The sequence below is a fragment of the Arvicanthis niloticus genome, chromosome 17 (genome assembly GCF_011762505.2).
Source record: "Arvicanthis niloticus isolate mArvNil1 chromosome 17, mArvNil1.pat.X, whole genome shotgun sequence".
NCBI lineage: Eukaryota > Metazoa > Chordata > Mammalia > Rodentia > Muridae > Arvicanthis > Arvicanthis niloticus.
The window spans coordinates 63,974,357-63,986,068 of NC_047674.1; the positions used below are offsets into that span (position 1 = coordinate 63,974,357).

Genomic DNA, 11,712 nt, shown 5'->3' on the forward strand with positions numbered 1-11,712 from the left:
TATAGCTTAAAGGCAGGGATGGTGATTCCCCCAGTAGTTCTTTTATGGTTGAGAATAGTTTTTACTACCCTAGGTTTTTTTGTTATTCCAAATGAATTTGCAATTTGCTCTTTCAAACTTTATGAAGTTTTGAATTGGAATTTTGATAGTGAATGCATTGCATCTGTAGATTGCTTTTGGCATGATGACCATTTTTACAATATTAATCCTGTCAATCCATGAGCATGGGAGTTCTTTCCATCTTCTGAGGTCTTAAAGACATATCAAGGTATTTTATATTATTTGTGATGATTGTGAAGAGTGTCATTTTTCTAGTTTCTTCCTCGGCCTGTTTATTCTTTGAGTAGAGGAAGGCTACTGATTTGAGTTAATTTTATATCCAGCCATTATACTGTAGTTGTTTATCAGTTTAAGCAGTTTTCTGTTGGAATTTTTTGGAATCAGTTACGTATACTATCATATCATCTGAAAATTGTGATATTTTGACTTCTTTCTTTCCAAATTTGTATCACATTGACCTCCTTTTGTTGTCTAATTGTTCTGGCTAGGACTCTGAGTACTATATAGGAAGAGAGTGGACAACCTTGTGTACTCCCTGATTTTAGTGGAATTGCTGCATGTTTCTCTTCATTTAGTTTTGTGTTGCCTACTGTTTTCCTGTATATTGGTATTACTGTCTTTAGGCATGGCGCTTGAATTCCTGATTTTTCCAAGACATTTACTATGAAGGGATGCTGAATATTTTCAAATGCTTTTTCAGCATCTGTTGAGATGGTCGTGTGTTTTTTTTTCTTTGAGTTTGTTTATACACTGAACTATGTTTATAGATTTCCATATATTGAACTGTCCCTGAATCACTCTGTTAAAGCCTACTTGATCATGATGAATGATTTTTTTGATATGTTCTTGGATTCAATTTCCAAAATTTTATTGAGTATTTTTGCATCAGTGTTCATAAAGGGAATTGTTCTGAATTTTTCTTTCTTTTTTAGGTTTTTTGTGGTTAATAAATGAGCATAATTGTGGTTTCATAGAAGGAATTGGGTACTATTCCTTCCATTTTTATTATGTGGAATAATTTGAAGAGTATTTGTATTAGGTCTTCTTTGGAGGTTTGATAGAATTTTCCTAGGTGGGATTTTTTTGTTTCTTTGTTTTGGTCTGGTTATGGTTAGTAGACTTTTAGTGACTCAGTCCATTTCATTAGGTGTTATGAGAGTGTTTAAATAGTTTATCTGATCCTGATTTAACTTTAGTACCTGGTATCCATCTAGAATATTGTCCATTTTATCCAGATTTTCCAATTCTGTTAAGAATAGGGTTTTGTAGTAGGGTCTGATGATTTTTTGAATTTGCTCATGACATTTTAAGAGTGATCTAAGAATAAGGTTTCTGTCCACTTTGTAGGTTCTAGATCACAAATTCTTTGTATTAAACACAAGGGAATAACCCAAAAACTTTCTACTCATTATTCTTTTTTCTCCCTCTTCTTGTTTACAGTTTATTTAATGAAATAACACTTAATATAGAAATGATTAAATGTCTTTAGTTTTTATAATTTTATTTGTAATTATAATTTTTTATCTCTATTCCAAATTCCAGGTATGCCCTTGTCCACATATATCTCATTTATGTCCTACATATATTCTCTAATTATTACAGATAACCTAGCATCTTACTTGGTGAAGCTATGCACAGACCTGGTATTCGTTTGTAATTCTATAAACTACAGGTAACTAGGGTATTTTTCAAAATTTATTTGATTTTGAACATAATTGTTTAACTTTTATCATTCTGATCTTACATTGAATGTGTATATTTTGTACTCTGTGTCCATATTTGTTAATATCATTTATTTGTGTGTTCATGTGTTATGCAATTCTTACTAACATACACTTTATGTAAACCTCTATATAGTCATTTATAGGCTAGAGGAAGATGTCTTTGTGATGTACTGTCCTTTTCTCTCATTCCATTTGTTATTTCTTTGACAGTGCATCTCTTACTGACTGGAATTCCTCTGGAAACAAGGAAGCATCAGTGATCCTCCTGTTTCTGTGCTGGAGGTGCAGGTGCATATTTAGCCACACCAATATTTCACATGTGAGCTGGAATTCTGAATACACATCTTCATGCTTGCTGGACAAGTGTTTTTACTTATGAATCCAGGTCCCTAAATACCTTTTAATGTTGCTTCACTTATATTCTGCCATGCACATGAGACCACACTTATAGTTTGATAAAAAAGTATTTCTTGCACAGCTCATGTTAGTTTAACTTTAATCTTTCTAGAATGACTTATGTAAATTTCTTTTTCCATATGCCATTTAATGTTTCACATTCTTATTTTTCATGTATTTTCATTTTGTGGGTTTCTCATTTTAACATGCTAGATCTATGTTTCCTTTTCTACCAAACTTTGGGCATCATTATTTTCTTCTTGTAAAGTTTTCATCACTTGGACAGTTGAAATTGTTTCCTTTAATTTTGAATTACAATATAATTACATTTGCTCCTCCCCTTTCTTTCCCCAAGTTCTCTTGTATATACCACCTTGCTTTTTACAATTCATGGAGTGACTTTAAACACACACACACATACATACACACAATATAAGCAATCTATATCACACACACACACACACACACACACACACACACACACACATATATATATATATGAAATTAGTCTACATAAAGTTTCTTGTCTGTGTGTTTTTAGGATAAGAACTAAACAATAGCATACTCACATAGATAGGAAAAAGTCCAAGGTACTTCAGCATTATATGAGGAAACAGAGGTAAATTAGGAGTGAAGAGCAGATAGAATAGTCAATCCATGAAAAAAGCACACCAGTTGGTTCTCTAACATCAAAATCTCAGCTCTGACAATGTTAATATGTAAAATCCTAAAGGGCTTTGAGGAATTTTCCAAATTGAGAGACCTGATGTAATTGTATATCCCTTGGAACATAATATACTTGGTCATTCTATATTCTGAATATTGTCCATTGATATCATAGATGAAGTCTTAGGACTTTAGTTCTATCATTCTAAATCCATGTCTTTTGCTTTACTGTAGTAAACAATGCTCTATTACCCTATGTGTTTATCTTTGATTATTGTTTTCTCTGGAATGATATACAAAAAGAATACATAAAAACTGTGTTTATTATCATTTGCTTCATAGGAGATGGCCATTGGATTCTGAATCACATTCCAGTGTGATGATGCCATCTTGAGTATTTTCACTTCTGTTTTTCTAAGTTAACATAAGAGTCACCAAATGCAAATGTATTGGATTTTAGTAAACAAGCAATATTTCACTAATTGTTAAAATTGTATTAAAATTTTACTCTGATTAATACCCTGGTTTTTATTTGTTTTTTTTTATTTCATTATGTCTTAAAGACATTTACTTTATTAAATTTTATAACTTAATTTAAAATTATAACATGCAAACTTTTTAAGATTATCTGAGACGTTAATGTTAACAAAAGAAGGGTATAGTTTTTCCTCATTGTGAAAGAATTGTTCAGTGTTCCTATCAATAACTTTTGAGACTAAAGATGATAATATTGTACTATATACATATAACAATTGTTAAAATAAAATATATTATTGTGTACAAGTGAAGCATACCAAAATCTTTTGAGAAAAGTTATCTTCCCTTCAATTTTTATTCATTATTTTGTTCACTGTCTTTGCATTTGATAAACATTTAATTATTAAATTAAGTCTATACTCTTCCATTTGGGGGAAAGAAATCTTAAGGGAATCTAAAATGTATAACAAGTGTCTCACACTTGTAAATTGATAGAAATAAGAGGCTGGTACCCGTGATAGCACAAAACAGTTTCTAAAGAATTAAAAATTCATAGAGTGGGTTTACTTATGATTCTGCCCTTTTCAGACATGAACCTGACTGGGTAATACATCGCCAACTTTAGGTCCATTGTTTCAGAGAAATTATGGGATCAGTGAAATTAATATAAATATTGTAAACTTCTATCACAAATATTCATTCCGTTTAATAGTGTAGTTCACAGTATATTTAAACTAGAAACTACATTAGATATGGAAGAAAATTTGAAATCTTATGGAGTAAAAAGTTTATATGGTGTCTGCAAAGATAGGACAGCAGTTATGACCATTGCCTATGAATGCAGAGGACATGACATAGTTCTCAGCACTCTTTGGTGGCCTATGACTGAAATTCTACTTTAAAGAAACATAGTGCTTTCTTGCCATTGTGTGCAAATTATACCAAGATGAACTAGTTGGGAAAACAATTGGGAGTCAATGCACTGTAGTGTAATTAGTATATCATCAAAGTAAATGGTTGGATAATATATAGTGCAGAATGACATTTCATTAAATAAAATTATATATGTACATACAATGTTATTGACTTTTGAAAATTAAATTGATATATGGCTGAGTACTGGAAGTAAAACAGCAGAAGAGATGTTAGAAGGAAGAGTATAAATAGTTGAAAAGTTATCTTAGTTAATTTTCTATTGTCATGAGTACACTGACCAAAAGTAATTTGGGTTGAAAAGGGTTTATGTTATATTTCACTGTGGTCAGGTCACACCCATCTTCTCAGAAAAGCCAATCAGGTACTAAAATGGAGGCAACGGGAAATTCTGCTTACATCCTTGCCTTGTTCCCCATAGATCTGTCAAGTATGTTTTGTATGTCACCCACAACCGCAGCTCAAGTGTGGCATCTATTTTACCTATAGAGCATCCTATTGCACCCCTCCCCCAATGTCAATCATCATTTTAAAAGTTCAAGATGGACTTCATCACAAGCTAATCTAGAAGTGATGTTTTCTCAAATGAAGTTACTTCTTTCAAATGAATTTAGCTTGTGTCAAGTCAAAACAATGTGTGTAATCAATGAATTGACTTACTTGAATGTAAATATCTTTGTGAAGTGATGTAGATTATGAGTACACATGACAACATAATAAATTAAGGTAGTATCATTGTTGAGTGACCAAATATGTGATCCAAGAATTAGACACAATTGACAATTATGAAATATTCATGCAAATGCTCAGATAAGCATGTATCAGGTCAAAAATACCTTTTCTTGTTTTATTTGGTAAGAATTAGCTCATGTATGTTATAAGAATTTATCAGTGCTGCTTTAAATTTACCTGTGTCCCTATCATATCCTCCATACATCAAGACTTCTATTTTAAAAAATAATTAAATTTAGTGATTCCACTATGTATGTAGATATAGGTCCATTCACTGAACAATGGCTAGACTCTAAAATCCACATCCAAAGTAGGGTGAGTCTTATTGCCCTAACTTATCAACCATTTCTTTCCACAAGACTTAAGCAACAGTGTGGCACAAACAGTGAAAATATAAGCAAAAGTTTTAAGAAAACAAAATGAAGCAGTTTAGAATAGCATTAATATAGACTCATATTTAAAACGAAGATTTTATAAATATGAGCATCAAAAGAAGTGAGTCAGCTATGGGAGGAGTAATAAAAAGTCTCAAGTTCTTAGCCAAAATAGATTCACACAGGAACTATTTAGTACAGCAATCTTACTAAATTACTATTAAACATAGAGCTTGGATCACATTAACAACTTCTATTATGAAAAATACATAATTAGATTGAAATGTACATAATATTTATCAGCTCATAGATTTGCAAACTTAATCCATGGATTGTTGTTACAGTGTTTGTTAGGCATATGAAAGCCTGGAAGATCACAGAGATTTAGAAGGTATACCAAGTTTCACCCCATAAATCAGATGTGAAAAAGAAAAAAAATATTAAAGGTCTTATTCCTTCTCATTCATGGGTGTCATGGATATCATACAATTGGCCACTAGTTTATGGATTGTTTTTCAGCATCTTCGAGGATCAAAGCAAGGGAACTGGCATTGTGTAGCTGGGCATTAGAAAAAGAGTTGACATATAGAACTCACAAAGACTTAAACTCAAAAAATAGGTGTGAAAAAACAGAAATATGTCATTCTCTACTGAGCATTATGGAGAACTCACATTATGAGCAAGATCTTCTCTGCTCTGCCACATATATTCTGATTGAATAAGTCATGAGGTATTGAGATATGTTCAAATTCATTGTCTTGGTTTTCTTTTATCATTAATTAATTTATTTATTTACCATCGAAATGTTGCCCCCTTCAGTCCTCCCTCTCAGAATTCATGCCCCATCCCCCACCACCTTTGAAAATGTGTCCACAAACATCCAGTCTCCCTACAGCATCAAGTTTATACTAGATTAGATTGTCTCTTACTGAGGCCAGAAAAAGAAGTCCTCTGCTACATATTTGCAGGGTGGTGGTGGTAGTGTTTTTGGTGGTAGTGGTGGTCTGTCCAGCCCATATATGCTTTGTGCTTTAGTCTCTAGGAGCTCCAAGAGGTCCAGATTATTTGACATTTTTATCATTCTATGGCATTTTCACTCTCTTCAGTTCCTTCAATGCATCCCAACTCTTCCATAGATGTTCCCAACCTCTGTCAGATGCTTGGCTGCGATTATCTGCATCTGACTCAGTAAGGTGGTAGTAGAGCTTCTTAGAGGATACCCATGCTAGACTCCAGTCTGCAAGTATACCATAGCATCAGTAATTATGTCCCGGTTTGGTGCCTGTTAATGGGATGAATCCCAAGTTAGGTTGGGCTGGTCACTGGCCAATAATTCATTCAATCCCTGCTTCATTTTTGTTCCTGCAGTTCTTTTGGGTCAAAAGTTTTGGGTAGAAAATTTGAACAGTAGGCTGTTGTCCTCACCCCTCCATTTGAGATTATGTCTAACTACTGGAGGTGGTCTTTTCAGATTCTATATCTCCACTGTTGTAATTTTCTGCTAAGGTAACCAGTAATGTGTCCTGGGAGCCTCCCCTTTTTCATGTGTCACAATCACCTGGCAGATGCATATTTCCATTCATTTTCCTGGCTCTCTAGGCTTCTCTTTTGTCTTGTATCTGATCCAGCCTAATGGTTTCCTCTGCCCCTCCCATCTTGCACCCTGATCCCTCCTTCTGCCACCCATGATTATTTTTCCTCTTCTAAGTGGAACTGAAGCATCCTCACATGGACCTTTATTTTTTTAACTTCTTAGGATCTTTTAATTTTAAGTATTTTTCCCTTGATCCAACATTTTTGAAGGTATTTCCCAATTTCACTTCTACTACAGTCAGTGAATCTGGTTTTATGGTGAGGTCCTTGTTCCACTTGCACTAGAGTTTAATTCAGGGTGGTAAATATGTATCAATTTGCAATTTTCTACATGCAGACCACCAGTCAGAACAGCATTATTTATTGATGATGCTTTCTTTTGTTCACTGTACTGTTTTAGCTTCTTTGTCAATGATCAAATGTCTGTAGGTGTGTTAGTTTATTTCTGGGTTTTGAGTCTATTCTGTTGATAGACCTGTCTGTCTCTGGACTAATACCGTGCAGTTCTTATCAGTTTTTTTTCTGTAGTAAAGCTTGAGGTCATGTGCTTTTATTCTTCCAGAAGATGTTTTTATTGTCAATGTTGGTTTTGGATATCCTGTTTCTTTTCTTTTCTTTTCTTTTCTTTCTTCATTTCTTCTCTTTCTTTCTTTCTTTCTTTCTTTCTTTCTTTCTTTCTTTCCTTTGGTTTTTCTTGTGAAGTTTAAAATTTTTTTCTATATATGTGAAGAACTGTGTAGGCATTTTTCTTGGAATGGCATTGAATCTGCAGATTGCTTTTGGTAAGTTGTCCACTTTATGTATATTAATCCTACTGTACCTTGAGCATGAGATATCTTTATATAATCTGAGGTTTTCTTCACTTTATTTCTGCAAGAACCTGAAGTTCTTGTCATCCTAACAAATCAATGTTCATTAATTGCAAAAAAATAATTTTATAAATAAAGCTATGTGTACACTAAAAAGCATGCAGATATTACATTGAAATCAAAATTAGAATAATACTCAAATGTAGGTATTCTGGAATCTAGAAGGGAAAAAGGATCAAAATCTTCAAGGTAAAAATGTTCTATATGAGGAAAGGGTTCTTAGGAGAGAAATTTATTAATGTGAATGACAAAGATACTATGTTCCTAGGATTCTACCTTCCATGATAAAAAAAATACTGGAGAAAAAGTAAATCTGAATCAGGTAAAGTTGTCACTTTGTGCATGTGAGCTCTCAAATTGACTGTAAGAGCAATACTGGCCAATAATATGCATTAGTACTCAAATATATGTATCTAGGATAAAATAGTACATGTTTCCTATGCTGGCATTCTTGTATAAAAATGGGACAGGACAGAAAAATTCCAGAAGGCCATGGCCCTGCCATCCTGGTAAGCTCAGCAATAAACAAAAGGGCTTTGTATCAAAGTAGATGTGATATAAAGAACAATATTTGAAATTATCTCATGAACTTCACAAACACACACACACACACATCAATGTCCACACACAACTATACTCACAAACATACACCGTCAACTCACATACATAAACACACGTATATACACTCATTCTCAAACAGGATCAAATGCACTGTTAAAAACACACTAATACATATTTTCACACATACACACACTCATACACATACACAGACATTCACAGATGCATTCACATACAATCACATATACACTCATATATTTTCAAGCATGCATATATTAGCTGGCTTCTGCAACCTGGAATTTCTACAGTACATCAAATGTGGATACAGGACAACATTATTGACAAGCTAGCCTGGTCTGTAGTATAGAGAATAAGATACTATGTCTCAAAGAACAGGAGGTTCAAAGGAATAAATATAACATACATATAACAGAACAAACTCTATGTGGCATTGTAACTAGGATTACCTACACAGAGAACAGGTAGAGATCAAATTGAACTTAATATGTGCTCAACAAGTAGAAATTTGTGACTGGAATGTAATCTGACTAAATTTCCCAGGCCTAGTGAAGCCATGTTTCTTAGAGAATAATGTACAAACATGACTTTAATAAACTAGAAAATTCATTAACTATATATAGTCTTTCTATTTAAACATAACACACTAGAAAATATGTAAAACAAACACTAATCATATAATCACTTTACAATCCTTAAAAAACCAATGTGTATAATGGCAATGAAAAATAAATGGTAAAGAGGTAGATAGAATAGCAAGACATGCAAAAATATATGTTTTAATATAATATGTACATATATAATGTGTTGAAGCATTAAAAATATTGTAGGCATAATCAGCAATAAGACAAATTCTTACTTCAAATCAGGAAGACAATTATGGATAAAATGTGAAGGCAGGACACCATGCATGGTTAACAGTGCTGTCACTAAGGACATACATTTGCATTAGAGAATGCACAACTGATATAACATGCAATTGCACAGTTTGCCAAATGACTTATTGTTCAAGATAGGAAATTTTATGCAATTTGATATCATGCCTTATTTTGTGCAATGTGATATCATAGATCTTATTGTCTATGCAATGAATTACTTTGTACTCTCTAAATGTATAAAATTATGATTGGTTCATGGACAAAATAAGACAAAATTCCTATAATTTTACACCCGGGTGTATTACATGTCAGCTTCTGAGTAAGCAGATTTGCTGCATGTCATCAACACTGGAAAGCTACATTATTGCCAAATTTAACACACACACAAATTGAATGTTTTATTGAGAATTCCAGGGAATGCAGATCAAAACTCTCAAAGCCAACATAAAAGTCTGAGAGAGTTGGATCTCTCTAAGCACTGGTGAGGAGCAGCAGCAATGAGAGTCAAATAATCAGGGCAACACACTTACACCAGCATGCATATGTGAGTAGCAGAGTTAAGGAAGGTAAAAAGAAGACAAACAGGAGAAAGTGAAAAAGAAGATTAAAATACCAGCAAACAGGTGTTAAAGGGAAGTAAGATAGCTTCTAAACAATAACTTTTGTCTTTTGTTCTAGACACCTGTCTGTCACACTGTGTACAACAGAAAAAGGCAGACATCTGCCACCTCAGCTCCGGGCAGGAGATGCAATATCTGCTCTCAGTGGCATTATTCATGCTCATAGAAAGAGAAGCCACCTGTTAATAATGTCTGCAAGTCTGTATCACTTTTTTATTATTTCACTCACTGCAATGATGGTATCTTTATAGTCAAAAGTATGTACTATATGTGAAGCAATCACAAACTAGAGGGAATGGAAATATCACAACAGTCCACTTTTAGTCACTGGACCGCCTAGTAGTACCAAATGGAAGGGGCAGAAATACACCTGGCAGAAAATCATGATCTCCAAAGAGTCTGAAATAATGAAATACAGTAGGTGGTCGCTCAAAGAATTTAACACACAAAGTAGCACCCAGTCAATACAGATATTAGGAAATACATAAAAGAAGCATGTGATGGATCTCTTTTGTGGAAGCAACTTTGTGTTGAAAACTTTCATTACTGACCTGTACATGTACTTGAACTTATATTTATAAGTAACATTATTTGTGTCCTGTATGGCATCTTTAAGAGGGAAAGATGTGCTAAAAATGGCTAGCTAATATATTTGTGCTCAGTGTTTACCCATAAAAATAGAAGACATCTAAGAAAAGTGATTACAAGTTTGAAAGTGGAGCATTTTCTAGAAGGAAATGCTTGAGAAGGAATGATAAAATAGATTAAGGGTGCAACTTGGAAATTTGGACCCTTTATAATAGGATTATTATAATAGGACCTTTTAATAGGATTAAAGGACTAGAGACACTTACCCTTCATGAATGTCTGTGTTCTCTGGCCCTTCAGTGCGTTTCGTTTGATATGTATACAGGGGCAAGAACACATTGATCACCATGTCTCCGTCCTGGTATACATTGTCTGACAAAGATGTCAAACACCTTGGCATAACTAAATTGCACTGGATCATAGAAAGCTTTAGCATCAAGAAGAAAGAAATCAAAGTGGGCATGGTGAGTGTTTCTTTAAGCATAAATAGAACTAACAATGACCCCAGATGAAAGCTGCAGTGTGTGAATGTGTATGCCTGTCTGTGGATTTATAAGTGTTGCAGAGTGGATTCCTCTAAGCTACATATTCATTCCATGTCATCTTGCTCCCATCTCTGGGGAAATTGTCAACACTTTTGACCCTCAGGCTTTACATCTGAGCCTTTCTATCCAAGTGACAAACTCATGGTGGAAAATATGTCTGAAGATCAGCCTCTCAAATTGTTGGAGTCATTATGTCATTATCTCAGTCCAAGAATATCAAAGCTACCAGGGTCTACCCAATGGGGAACAGTGTCCATATACTATTGTTAGAAACACCATTTGACATGATGAAATTCAAAAGTTTCTGAGGATTCAAAATAAACTCTACAGAGCAAGGACACATACAGGAAGGACTTTTTCTGCATATCAGTACCATACAATGTACACAATATGGTAGGTCAGCTCATATATTCAGTGTCTCTGGACTCACTTGACTTTCACTTAATACTCATTAACATATGCACTTATTTCCATTCCAGAGCATCTTTTAGCCTGGATTCTATAAGAAAGCAGATTGAACAGCCTTTAGGAGAAATACAATAAAATGTACTGTGAATCAGTGATTGGTGGAGAATCTTACCCTGTTTGACTTCGTGTTCTGATTCTACTGATGATGAATGATAATACAGAAGTAGGAGCCAAAAAAAATATTTCCACTTAAAATTTATTTTTGGTCAAGGT

At 33.7% G+C, this 11,712-nt stretch overlaps 1 protein-coding gene across 1 annotated transcript in view; it reads right to left on the bottom strand.

Moving 5' to 3' along the window:
• LOC117722660 (vomeronasal type-2 receptor 116-like) overlaps positions 1-10,949 on the bottom strand; it is a 29,527-nt gene extending 18,578 nt beyond the window's left edge. Inside the window, exon 1 of the mRNA XM_034521917.1 lies at positions 10,753-10,949. Coding sequence (XP_034377808.1) covers positions 10,753-10,949 — 197 coding nt within the window. The remainder of the gene's footprint in view (positions 1-10,752) is intronic.
• Positions 10,950-11,712: the final 763 nt, after the last annotated feature.